The 14297-nt window shown below is 38.0% G+C and overlaps 1 protein-coding gene across 3 annotated transcripts in view; it reads left to right on the top strand.

The window, feature by feature from the left end:
- Positions 1-14018, top strand: part of MDFIC (MyoD family inhibitor domain containing) — an 81733-nt gene extending 67715 nt beyond the window's left edge. For all 3 annotated transcript variants that reach the window (XM_054726226.1, XM_008152414.3, XM_054726225.1), the window contains one exon: positions 13745-14018. In XM_054726226.1, coding sequence (XP_054582201.1) covers positions 13745-13992 — 248 coding nt within the window. In that variant the 3' untranslated portion in view covers positions 13993-14018. The remainder of the gene's footprint in view (positions 1-13744) is intronic.
- Positions 14019-14297: the final 279 nt, after the last annotated feature.

Below are 14297 nucleotides of genomic sequence, written 5' to 3'. Positions count from 1 at the left end.
GCTGACATTGGCTGATGAACTAAAAAAAATATTGTTGTGTCATCCATACTGTAATTCCTGTCCAAATGCCATGTGTTCAGCCCATGGGCAGTGTAGGAAAGAGAAAATTCAAAATAAGCATAACAGGATTATATTAATGTCCCTTTGTCTTTTACTAAAACTATTTTGGTAATGTTATATTTTATACTTTTTAAATGATTGTCTTCAGTGCCTTCATACATTTCTTACTTTGCCTCCAGTGTTTTACTACAACATTATTTCAATTCCTTTTTGTGTGTGTCCCCTCCGTTATCGCTATATATTCACACTGGCTAAATAGCATAAAAATGTTTAAGAATAGATAATTAGGGAAATATTAACTTTGAACACAGAGTTTTAAAAAAGCTTCTGAAGGAGAAGGAACAAAAAGGTGCCCTTCATGTCTAGGATTATGTTTTGTGCCCTATTCAGAGAAGCTTTCATCTTTGAAGATCTAGCCTGCAAGCCTACTTGTTACTCCACGTATACCTTCTGTATGTCTATCCATCTGTCTGTCTCTCTTCCCCCTTCCCCATATATCCCCAATTCCCACTCCTTCCTCTTCTCATTTCTCTCTTTTTCATACTTTCTCTCCATCCTGATTCATTGCAGTTAGATATTTTGCCTGATTTCATTGAAAAATTTATTACAATTTAGGAGAACCCAAATGGTATTGATTCATGACATCTTCAATAATAATGTTTTCAGATAGATTTATTTGAGTTTGTGTGTTTGAGAGTATGAGGACATAGCTTAAAAGAAATAGCTCTAAAAATCTCTATCTAAGATGGAAGACTTTTTAAATAATTATTTTTTTCTTGATTGAATTATATTGTCATCGTAGTAGAGTTGATTTCTTTCAGAATACATATGTTTTCTTCATTACTTGGCTTTCAAAAGTTATTTTTGTCTCAGTGGATTTTGCTCAGAGGTTAGAGCATTGGCCCACAGACTGAAGGGTTGTGGGTTTGATTCCGGTCAAGGGCACATACCTCCGTTGCAGGCAGGATCCCTGGCAGGCACTTGCGGAATGCAACCAATTGATGTGTCTCGCTCATATTGATGTTTCTCTCTTTCTGTCTCTCCCCCTCCCTTCTACTCTCTCTCTATTAAAAAAAAGGGGGGGGGGGCGGGAATGTCCTCTGGTAAGGATTAACAAAAACAAAAATATTCTCATTCTCAAATAACCTGCCTCACTCCAAAAAATGATTGAAGTGAAAGAGAAATTCTAATTTCACTGAGAAATGTTTTTACTAATTTTAATACTTATATATTATAGTATTAAACTATTATACTTTTGAAAATATTTTATAATTAGTTTAAATCTCAGCTAGTATAGAATAAATTAGGATAGGGGACCTTTTGGTATAAAGTAGTCATATTTCTGAAACACTCTTGCAAGGTGAAATTTTTTATATAGGAGGTTTGTGCATACTATGAAAGATTCATCTTTGTTTTTGTGTCCCCAAGAATGTTGTTTTTCTGTTGTTAGAAGCCTCACCGAAAACAAACATACAGACAGCAACAACCACCACAGGCACTTATGGGATTTGTGGGGGAGGGGGGCGGGGAGGAATTCTAGCATTGGCTTGTCTGAATTGCCATCATAAGTGATGAGCTGTGCCTCAGGAAAACCCCAGAGTGGGGTGGCCCTGATGAAGTGCAGAGGGTTGGGAAACAGCTCCGTAGGAGGGTTTTTATCTTCTTTTCTGCAATTTAAAGTAATATAGTTAGGCCAAAAAAATGTTTATTCCATGAGAAAGCTGTTTATCTGCTTTTGTCAGTTTTAGAGTACTTGCAAACAACATGTTCATAGATTTTGTTAGCTCCGAAATTGTTTGTACAGTAAATTAAAGTGGAGGTATTTATACCTTATAATTTCAATGTCACGATGTCCTGTTTATCTGAGGCTTATGATGGTGCCTTAAAGAAATCAAATAGTGTTAATAGAGAACATGGTTGGAGAGGGAGGGATGTGGCAAGAGTAACAATTCAATCATTGATTCATAAATTAATTCCATAAATAACGGGATATACCTCCTGTGCACCCTTCGCAATCTTTGGTGTCTCATTTTGCTGTAACATTCCATGTGGTTTGTTCTTCTTCATCTTGCCTGGAGTATACGTTAGACTCCTGTGCCCTTTGACCAGGGCCAGGGAGGGCCTCCTGGGCCTTCTCAAGGTGAAGCTTCTCCTGCCTTCAGAGTCCTGTTCCTCCTGCTGGGGATCTGCCCCTTCCTTCATGGGGCCTGCAGAACACTCACTGCTTGGCCTCCGCCCTTTGGACTCTTGCTGTTGTTCCTTAACCCAGCCCTGTGAATACTGTCAGTTTCCTCCTAGTGTGTTTGTTTACTCCCAGGCTACCATGAAGACCTTGTGTCACAGGTGACCTGGCCAACCCTATGGGTCTCTGTAGTATGTTAATGCTAGTAACGAAAGCATTCTGTATGAGGAATTCTGGTTCAAGATTGTGACGTAGGAAAAACCTAAACTCACCTTCTCCCATAGACATCTGTGAAATTACAGCTACATATAGAGCAAATTGTTCTGAAAAATAAAAACCTAAAATCTAGTCAGTTGAATCCTACACATCAAGCAAATGAGAAAAAACAAACAAACAAACAAACACATCATAGCTGGTAGAAGAGGCTGAGACATAATCCTGCCATAAATCCACACTCTGGGGTGATGACCCACAATCAGGAGGGAACTCAAAACCTGGAGTTTCTCTCTAAGGAATGAAGTATGCAAACTACACATTGGGCACCTCAGCTTTTAAGACCGGCACCTGAGAGATGAGCCCCCAAAATACCTACTTTTGAAAAGCACCGGGTCTTGGATCCTTGAGATTCTCGAGGCTGTAGTGAATTGAGAATGTCTCTTCAAGGGCTCACAGGCTTGGACCCACCCCAGGGCCCATCACAGAGCCAGCCAACCGCAAGACACCCAAGACTTAATGTGAAAGAGTCTCACTTGCTCATCTGAACGTGTTGGCCTGAGGGTCAGGGGTTGAACACAATCTAGGTGCCTGCTCAGGTTCTCGCTGAGGATGGGGGCTGGCAGGCATCATCTTTGTGTTCCCTCTCTCTCTCCCCAGCTCATCAACTTAATCCTCCTCAGAGACTTAAGAGGGCAGGCACTATCTTCTTGCTCTTCTGCTACTTTCCATATTATTAGTGTCTTCTGAGAGAAGTGTTAATGTAAAAACAAAAACAAAAAAACAACACATTGAATCCTGTAAAGAATTTTTGTGAGTTTATTGGAGCCAAACTGTCGCAACGAATTGAGCTAATGCTCCGGAGAATGGCAGGTTACATTTGTATTCATACATTGCAATCAAAGGAGGGACATAGGTGGGTTTCATGAATTCATTGGTGATAGATTAAGGAGGTGGGTGGGATGAAGCAAAGTGGGGTGGGGAGGTGGGAGCAGAACTCCTGGGATTGGATAAAAGGTAAAATGATGGACTCACACTTCAGTGGGTGCAGGAGCAATTAACATGATAATGAGGGAATTTGTAGTATCTGTCCTGGCGCCCAGCACAGTTGGTTGTGCCCCAGGGGCTCCAGAAAAAGGGAAGTTACAAGTTGCCCAGACATTTCAAGGGCATGTTATCATAGATGCAAGTCAGATAGGCTCAGTTAAGGTAAAGGCTGACCTTGTCAGTGAAGATACCGGCCTAGGACATAACTGCCCACCATAACTGCTTTCAGTTAAATTTTAATTTCAGACCATCCTTTGTGGTGACTTTAGGTCTCTGAGTTTGCAAGACTGCCAAGCAGGCCTCCCCTGAGCTTGTCAGGTCAGCACGTGGCCCCTTTGGTCCACAGAAGCTTGAACATGTGTCCTGCGCCCTGAGTTTTGCTGCTGCTGCCCAGGGACACCACTTGCTCACCTAGTTCTGGTGGCCCAGGGCTTGAGTTCCTGGGTCCCATTGGACTATAACACCAGAGAGACGGTGCTTGGGCAACTGTCACCTGTAGGGCACGGCACAGATAGAGACTAAAACACTTGCAGTGATTCCAAGAAAGAGGCCTATGTGTTTGACCTGAGCTTTAGCATTGGGCAGCCTTCAGATGTGGCACACAGTGAGGGACCTAATGATACACACTCTGGGGATACAGCCCAGTGGGCGCCATCTTTGAGCTCTTCTCTGCCTTACCCCAGGCCATTGGTAGCCCCTGCAAAGGAAACTACACTCAGATGGTGGTCAGGAGACACCTCTACATCATCTGATCCTGGAAGGCAGTGGGACTTCGGCATGAAGTTCCACAGACTGTATAGATTTGCAAACTTTAAAAGCTGACATTCTGGCTTCCAATCAGTCTGGATCTAGTTGCTGGCAGATCCTCCCCTTTGAGACAGTGACAGGTAGTGGCACGCCTTCTATTAGTGGGAGGGACTGAAATTAAAATAGGTTGGACAACCACAGAGGTGTGAGAGACAGAAGAGACTTGGGGCAGGTTTGTACAAGGAAGTTCAACTCATACATGAGGCTCTTCTTCAGTCTGGGAGAGGTGGCCATTTTATCCATGCATAGAAGTCAACACAGTCAAGGAATATGAAGAAAGAAAGCATATGTTCCAAAAGGGCAAAACCTAAAGATAGTCCTTAATTGAACAGAAATAGGTGGTTTACCTGATAAGAGTTGGGGGAAAAAAAAAAGTAGGTCATAATTTTGCTCACCAATAACTGCAATAAATAAAAAAAATTAAAATGTGACATTAAAAACATAAAAATTAGGGAGAGTAAAAATGTAGAGGTTTAGAATATGTTAAAACTTAAATTGATATCAAATTAAAATAGACTGTTAGAAATATATGTTGTTATATGTAAGCCTTATGCTGACCACAAAGCAAAAACTTATAGTAGATACATAGAAGTAGACACATAGAAAGGAATCTAAGTAAGCCATCAATAAATATTTTAAATGAAAATGGAAACACAACTATGAGCTCATAGATATAAATAGTTGATTGGTAGTCGCCAGAAGTGGGGGTTGAAAGTGGGCAAAATGAGCAAACTTCAAAAGATACAAACTTTCCATTATAAAATAAGCAATGGGGATGTATCTTAAAGCATTGTGAGTATAGTTAATAGTACTGTATTACACATTTTAAAGTTTTTAAGAGAGTAGATCTTAAAGGTTCCCATCACAGGGGAAAAAAATCTATAACTATATATGATGATGAATGTTAACAAGACATTGTGGTAATCATTTCAGTGTTTACAAATATCAAATCGTTATTCAGTATACCTGAAACTAATATAATGTTATAGGTTAGTTACAACTCAATAAAAATAAATAAATAAAAAGTGTCCACTATAGCAGGGATGCTAACTTATAATTATCATTATCACCATCTTTGCAGGATTACCGCAGTGCTTACTTTTTTTAAAAGCTGATTTCTTTTTGTAATGTACACTTGCATAGTATTTAAAAAATAACAATTAAGAGGTGAAACTAAAATGTGATTTGTGAAATAAGCATGGTTGCAAAAAATAAAAATAAGAAAAATATTAAACTAAGCTTCTGGGAGGTATTTCTTAGATAATTTTTATACAAATATATATTTTCACTAAAAGTAAAGGATTCACTTATTATATGCTGTCCTAGCCATAAATGGTATTTTGACCAACTTTAGTAGACTGTTAGACATTTATTCTTTCTAGGAAAATGCTTTCAATATCTAAAGTATTTTTTAATCCAAAATTATATTTAACCTTGTTATTAATAAAACTTTTTGGATTAGAGATACTTCAACTGGCCAACTTTAATACAGTCAGCATTGAATAGGTTCAAGTAAAGTATGGTCTTACTATTTTCCTTTCTAGCTTCCTGAGAAGATAAATGGGTAATAATTTAAATATAGAAACAAGTTATTACTTTTAAATGTTCTGTAGTCAAACACAAGTCTTACTAGTTTTTTTTTCTGAGCAGATTTCTCCTCCACTAAGCTGCACATTCTCTTAGAGTAGCCTCATGCTTCTCTCCTTTTAGGTTCAAGCCTTTATAACCCTCCTTAGGTTAAGACAGAATGGCCCTATTTTGTTGTGGTAATCAGAGTGAATGAAAGAAACGTCTGTAAGTTTCTTGTTGCTATCACAGTAATAACGTCTAGTAAGTACTTACATGATAAATCCTTTATTGAGAACTTTATATGTGTTGTGTCTTTTAATCCTCACCATAATACTATGAGAACAGTTCTATTACCAGCTATTAAATTTGTAATCATAAAGTAAGTATTGTAGCGGTTCAACAAATTAATGTAGGGATTATTTGTACCATCAATATTTTTAGCTTTTCTTTTCCCTCCTGTCTTCCCCCTCGTAGCATGTAAAGTGTTTTATTTATTTTTAATATATTTTTAATGATTTCAGAGAGGAAGGGAGAGAGAGAGAGAGAGAAACATTCATGATAAGAGAGATTCATTGATCAGATGCCTCCTGCATGCCCTCTGCTGGGGATTGAGCCGAAACCTGAGCATGTGCCTCCACCTGGAATCAAACTGTGATCTCCTGGTTCATAGGTTGACACTCAACCACTGAGCTACAACGACTGGGCTGTAGAGTGTTTTAAATAAACACCTCTACTGACTGAACTTTTGCTCCTGTTCAGATTTCTGTGTAAAGCACCTGGGAAACAAAAGGTATCTTGGTATATATGTTATTTTCCTAAACTTTGTAAAATGCAACTCTTCAGAAAAGACTACTTGAATCAGTGCTCTAGTTAGCGCATGCCCCAATTACTGGACCAAACTCTTTGTGAGTTTGGAATATTTAATGAATCAACTGCAGGTCAGGCAGCAGGATAAATGAATAAGAGAAGCAAAGAAGCTGTGCTATCTGCTTACTGTAATTTAAAATATAAATGTACCTCACATAGGAGGAGGATGGATTCTAGAATTTGGACAAGTGATAGGAAATTTACTGAGGAGTCATTTTGTGGGGTCTTGGAGAATGGTGAAATTTTGAGTTTGTTGAAATGAAAGTTAATAGTAAAGATTATTGTTGTTTTCCAACAAGTGTGGTCATCTTTTTTAAAAAATATTTTCTTTTCTTTTGTTAATCCTCACTTAATGATATTTTTCCATTGATTTTTAGAGACAGTGGAAGGGAGAGGAAGAGACAGAGAGAAACATCGATGTGAGAGAGACACACTGATTGGTTGCCTCCTTCACGCACCCCGACCAGGGCCAGGGAACCTGCAGCTGAGCTATGTGCTGTTGACCATAATCAATCCCTGGACCCTTCAGTCTTCGGGCCAATGCTCTATCCACTGAGCCAAACCGGCTGGGGCCAAATGTGATCATCTTTGTTTTGCAGTGCAAATGTAGTTCTCTTTATTTTACCTCCTGACCTAACTCACTTTCTTCAGCAGGTAAGTGGTGATGGTTTTCTGGCTGATGAGCAATGTGCCAGAGGGTTCTGCGTGGGAGGCGCATTTCCAGTTATGCAGGCAGCAGGTCATGCTAGGGCGATCGCCAGATGCTGCGAGTCCTCTGGCTTAGAGACAGGGAGCTACTTGGAGCTGAGCTCCTGCGCTGTCTTAGGAAATATCTCCTGCCCCCACGAGCACTTGAGAAGCAGAACTCCCTGGGGATGTCTGTGTCCCGTTCCTCACAGCTGGCTTTTCCTAGAGGCCATCCACGAACTTAGCCATTCTGGCTGGGATTCAGGACTCCCGAAACCTACTTCTAGCCTGCTTTTTTATTTTGGGTTGAGAAATAACAGTCACAATGGAGCAATATCTGGGAGGGTTGGGCTTCTCTGCACCGTGAGTCAGTCCCCTTGTACCCTTACCAGGCAGATGGGAGCCTTAGCAACTGAAGACCTGGGAACACCTGTGGATTCTCTGTAGTTTTGAAGCTCCAGAGTCAGGTTTTCTCTCAGTGCAATTTCCTAAATTACTAATTACACATTTTCTAATGACTTCGTGTTCTAATCTGTATTGCTTTTTGGCATACTGTTGGCCTCTTCAAAAGGGGAATGAACCTCTGTTTCTCCATATATAGTTTACGTGACAGGGATCTGATTCGGAGTGTATTTTCAAGCGTTCTAAGTCTTAGGAAGTGTTACTTGAGATTAGTCAAGATAAGACACATGCATAGCTGCATTTTTTTAATTTTTTATTTTTTTGCTCAAAAAGGGGCTGTAGGTTATTCTCAGAACTCACTGCTCTTTGACTTCCCTGTACTCCATTGTTTAGTGTCTTTGTTCAAAGAAATTCAAGAGCACGTCATACCACATCTTGAAAGAAGGAAACCAAAGAAATAGAGACGTGTTTAGACTAGAGCTGAGTTTACCCTGCAGAGAATTTTCTGTTGGCTCTTGGACGGGGTTCCTTTTACTATAACAAACTGCTTTCCTCATCTTTTCCTGGTAGTTTTGGCCATATATGATTGGGTAAATCAGTTGGGGATCATTTCATTATTGAACTAACATGCTCTTAAAGAAATGAATCTTCACTCTCATTTTTACACACAGCATAGCCCCTTGGATTAGTCACAGATATTTTCGTCAGTCATCTGAGATGCTGTTTAGGTCCCAGTGGTTACCTTCATTGGTATTGGGAAGCTAGTAGCTGATTTCCAGATATACCAGCTATATGGCTTTAACACTGATGACCTTTTATAAAACCTAAAGATTTTGTTTGGGTTTGTGTCTGCAGTGATTCATAACTTTAAAAAAAATAAACATTGTGCTGAAGATTTCCTTTCATGCTATTCTTTTTTTTTTTTTTTTTTTATCTACTTGGCTGCTGGTATAACCCCCCTCCCCCAAATTTGCAGTAATTTTCCATCTTGTGCTGTGTTCTCTCAGTCGCCCACTAAATTGTGCAGTTCTTGGTTGGCCCAATTTGGGACAAGGGACCTTTTCCTAAAATCTGGTTGGTTTCTCAGAGGTTAAACACTTTTGGCAAAAACTGCAAATGTGACTGAATAAAACCATGAAAACTAAAAACTTCAGTAATGGGGCAAAGAATTATTTCAAACAATGAACTTCATCTCTTTTACAGTTTGTTTCTCTATTTAAGTCTTAGTTTGATAATTCTTATAATCCCGTCTTTGCTTCAAATAAAACCATCATTTTAATGCCTTTTATGTTTTTTGATTCTGCTGGGGGTGGTGGGGATGGTGGTGATAGAAACTTGTAACAACTATTTTTTCTTAGTTTATTTAACTTTTATTACCCCAAGTCACAAATAAACTACTCTTTCTAGAACACAGATGAAAAGAAAGATGTTTCTGACAAGAAATGAAAAGTCAGATTATTGATTTGATATTAGGGATTCATTTTTTTCTTTTTGGTTGTTATATTGAGGTGTTTTTCTACTTATAAAGTACAGGAAATAAAAATTTTGGTAGATGTTTCTGTAAATTCACCTTGTTTCATATCACTTTAATCTCTAGAATGCATTTTGGTTTGTGGTTTTTTAGGGCCTGTTAATAGATTTGGTTTTTCAGAGTAGCCCAAAGTGCTTTTCCAGTAAATTACATAGGAGGTATGTTTAGGTAAGTTGTCTATTTTTTGTAAGTTTTAATATTTACATAAAGAGCTTATTATTTTGAGACCTCTGTCATTTTATCACTCTAGTTTTGCCACTAGAGTTCCTATGTAATTGCAACATTGTTCTTGTTCATATAACTATAGGCCTTAATTTTTATATTTTAATAAGACAGAGTTCTTTCTTTTGATTGTGACATCTCTTTCTTATGTCTGTTTTGACCATGTGACTGGCAGCAATTCATCAACTTTACTCTTACTTGTTGAAGGTTAACATTTACTATCAACTCTTCATTAAAACTGAAATTCAAAGTCACCTTTAGAAAGGAAAGGGACTTGACTCAAGGCCAAAAACAAATCAGCAAGACAAATCAACAGAATGTTTTGGATTTATAACTGATGTCCCCCCAGGAAGATTAAGTATTAGGAGTGACCCCTCCCACCAAGTGGCAGCTGCTACTTATTGCCTCTATGACTTTGATAAATTTCCTAAATTTCCTATATATCTATCTTGGTATTGCTAAAATGGGGATAACTGCTTCTTAGGAATATTATTAGAATTGTATAAATTAATATTTATAAAGACAGAGTTCAGTATAAAGTAAGTTTCTTAAATAGTTTTGTGTTTTTTTAATGAATGAGTGATGAAAACATCACTGCCCCAAGATAACACCTATTTTAATTCTGACAACAGCCAATAAAGACTTTTTCTTCATTAATGCTAGGCTTCCCATGTATGTAAAACCATCACTCATACCTATTAGTTATAGAAATCATGTGTTATAGGAGACAGGCTAGAAAAGGTGTGTTTGATCTATTTAGAGCTAAGAACTTTTTAAAATTTTTCTTTGTTTACTAAAAATACAAAGACAGTAACAGACTAAATTAACTTGTAGATATTGTTGGCTAAATGTAGTAGTTTGGAGAGATTTTATTCTTGGCTTAGGACTTCTGATTTCTGTGTGACAACTGTCATTATTATCTACAATCTGGAAGATATTTTAATTTTCAAAGGAATATAGCCTATGAATGGAATGAGTTGTTTAGTTTGGAATGCCAATTCCACCTCTCTTCATCCGAGACTGTTGATTTCACACCAGTAACACTCAGTCTGTTCCTCCTGTTTACTTACTGGTGTCTTCTCCCTTTCTGTATATAGGTGTGGCTGGACTCCCTTGTTTTGAATCAGACACAAAAACTTTTTATTTCTTTAGGCTACCAAATCTTATTAATGCCTCCTCTTCTTCTCACTAATTTACCAGACGTGTCCATCTGCCACTTCACTCCCTCAGACATCCAACCCCGTATCTCCAGCTAATTACAAGATAATTTGGATTTCTATTGATAACTTCAATTTCTCACTGTCTAAAAATTAATTCATCTGTCTCTTGTCTTTCTAACTGAAAAAGCCACATACTGAGAAAGGACAATCATATTTGACAAAGGCCTGATATCTTGAATATTAAAAACTTTACAAATCAATAAGGAAAAAAAAAGAGGCAAATCAATAGAAAAGTGAGTGGAAAGCATGAACGCTGAACAGCCATTTCAAAGAAGAGGAAACATGAATGACACGGAAACATGAAAAGTGTCCACACTTAGTAGTAAGTAAGTAAAACCTCAGTGGGACACCTGTTCATACTCAACTAATTGGCATGTATGAAATTATGACAGTGTCAAAGACTGGTGAGGATATGCACCCGTGAGCATTTTCATACTTGATTGGTGGGGATAAATTTTGGAGCAGTCATTTGGAAACAAATTTGGAATTACCTAATAAGATTAAACATATGCCCATCCTGTGACCCAGCCATTATCCTGCTACTTATTCAGCATTCATGCTCTAAGAGACTTGCACAGAACTGTTTCAAACAGTCATGTTTAGAATACCAAAACACTGGAAATGACCAAATATTCATAAATAGTATGATGGATAAATCAATGATGGTGCATTAAATCAATGGAATGCTATACGCCTGGAAAATAGGTGGACTAAAGCTACATTAATCAACAAGGGTAAATCCGAAACACATACTTTTGAACAAAAATGCTACTCATAGGACTTTTATGGTGTCATTTTAAAATTACTCAGTTCAAGGTTCTTCAGCGTCAGTTTTTGTAGCCTCCCTCTTTCAGTCTTGAAATACAGCATTCAGCAGAGGAAAAGAAAGTTAAGATCAGAAGTGTGGCTTACTGCCCGTTCAACACTCTTTTCATCATAATAATAATACTGATATTAGGATAAAAGTTTATAAAGAGATAAACCACAGACACGCTCTAGAAACCCAGTACTTTCCAAGGTTATGAATGTGGATTCATGTGGGTGCTTTCCACGTTCTCCTGATATGATCGGCTTCTACTAAAACATCAGGGAAGATGGAGAGAAACCTGCAGACCCTTACAACTCTGTGATCTTTTTCCAGTTGTTCTATAGAACATTGTATGTCAGAGTGGGCCCAGGAATGAAAGGAAAGATTGTTGCGTTCTTTGAAGCCTGAAATTCTACAAACAGCTCTGGAGTTTCTCTTTTGAATTCTTTTCGGACCCTCCTACTTTGCCATCTGGCATTTAGAATATGACCTTGTGTTTGCACATTCCACACTTTTACAAAGTTAGAGACTCTCTATGAAGTTAGAGACTATAGAGAAACGGACATATTCAAGGAGTTGGGGAGCTTATTATGGGATGATCACACAGTTTCCTGAAACTCCTCAGAGGCACTCCGTTTTTAAGCCAAGACTGAAACACAATGGGTGTGACTGGGATGGGGTGGGGCGGCTCCGCATTGCTGCTGCTGCTGCAAGCAGAATGCCCTCCGAAAGCTCGCATTGTGTATAAAATACAGAAAAAGCGAAACACAATACCAACCAACAACACTCAAACCCTGGAAATAGTCCTGGTAAAATTCCACAAGTATTTCTGAAATTGGAAAAAGGTCTTATAACATTGGTCTTAAATAATTTTATGACGCATGTTAAAGTCCTCCAGAAATAGAAAATTTCTTCAACTACTCCTCTCACTTGCCACTAAATTCTAAAGCAGCGATTTTTAACCGGTATGCTGGGAGAATTTTTAAAACATGCAATACCTGACTATTTAGTCAGGGGCACTGACCTTAGATTGTAAAAAAAAAAATAAAAAAGAAAGAAAAATAATGACAACAACCAACACAACAATAGCTGTCCAGTGTGAATGAATCAAAAATGAATCAAAATCATACTTGTTTTTTTATCAGATCAGCAAAAAAATATATTTGTTGGTGTGCAGCAGAAATTTAGTAATTAGTTTATGTAAGCTATGACACGAAAAAGCTTGAAAATCACTATTCTAAAGGAAAGAGGTTTAGAATACGGGGTAGTAAATCTCTAGATTATGATCTCTTTGATTTCTTGCCTTTTTATATCAGTTCGTGACGTTTGCTAAAGATTGTTTCAAAGAGGGATTATTAGAGATGTCTCAGGAAATAATAGAAATGCAAGGTACGTTGCCACCCTGGAGTGGGAAAGCAGTGTCACTGTGTCGTCCTTCACCTTTGTTAAGGGACAAATCTTTGTTAGAAATGGGCAGAACTTGGATTCCAGGAACAATGGTTGCACCTAAACAGAAGTCTCAGTCTTTCTTTAGTTCTTGTGAAACTAAAAATATTTGATACCATGAAATTGGGTCAGTTTTATTGGCAAGTAAAGCATGCTGGTCCCAGCTTAATAGATTTCAATTTAACTATTGATTCAATTATTCAATAATATACTGAATATATCTTTTTTTCTCCCAATTTTTGGAGCAGGTCAGTGGAGCAGTTGAAGGAGTTTTCTTTTTCTGAAAGACTTCAATGTCATGGAATCATTCTAGCCTATGTTATAGAGAGCAGTAGGATATAGGGAAGATGGATATACAGAAAGGGGGACCTAGTACCAAGGATTGTGGCATAGTGTGTGACAGTAATAATCTCACCCACATCCACTCGTGCATGTATAGACAGCTACAACCTTTTTTTTTTTTTTTCCCCATATGGAGTATTAGTTCTAAAGATCATTCATGTAGAATTGAACTTAAGTTTATTTTTTAGCTTTCAGCCTACAAAAGACTTCTAGGAAAGCATATCATTGGGTTCTGGGTTACTTATTTTGACCAAGTTATTATTCAGCCTATTGATGATTTATATATGTTGTGTCCCTCCTTTTTTTCCCACTCTGCGGTCTCTTCCCAATCGAAAATGAAGATTGCTGTGTCCACTGTATCCTGGCCTGCTTGTTCTGTGAATTCCTGACCCTCTGCAACATTGTCCTGGGACAAGCTTCCTGTGGCGTCTGTGCCTCAGAAGCCTGCTGCTGCTGCTGCGGAGAGGAAATGGGCGATGACTGTAACTGCCCTTGTGACATGGACTGTGGCATCATGGACGCCTGTTGTGAATCATCAGACTGTTTGGAAATCTGTATGGAATGCTGTGGGATTTGTTTTCCTTCATAAATATTTATCTTTTGTTTGTGTTAAAACTGGAGAGTGTTTTAAATTTTCCTTTTAAGGAAGAAAAAAAAGCACCTGGTAAGATTTCATGAAACAAGCAACCTAGTATTTGCACTGTTAACTCATTTTAGTAATCTCTGAAAGCCTTTTGCCCCCTCTAACCAAATCTGTATGGTTTACTATGTGAAATTGTAACTACTTTTAAACTCTTTAATAGGACTCAATGACTAAGGGACATTTTGACCAAAAAAAAACCAACAAAAAACAACTAAATATTTTCTCCTTTTCATACATATTTCTATTTCTTT

Source organism: Eptesicus fuscus, chromosome 14, assembly GCF_027574615.1.
Source record: "Eptesicus fuscus isolate TK198812 chromosome 14, DD_ASM_mEF_20220401, whole genome shotgun sequence".
NCBI classification, from domain to species: Eukaryota; Metazoa; Chordata; class Mammalia; order Chiroptera; family Vespertilionidae; genus Eptesicus; species Eptesicus fuscus.
Note: the sequence above shows the minus strand (reverse complement) of the source record. Positions and strands in the feature narration are given on the sequence as shown.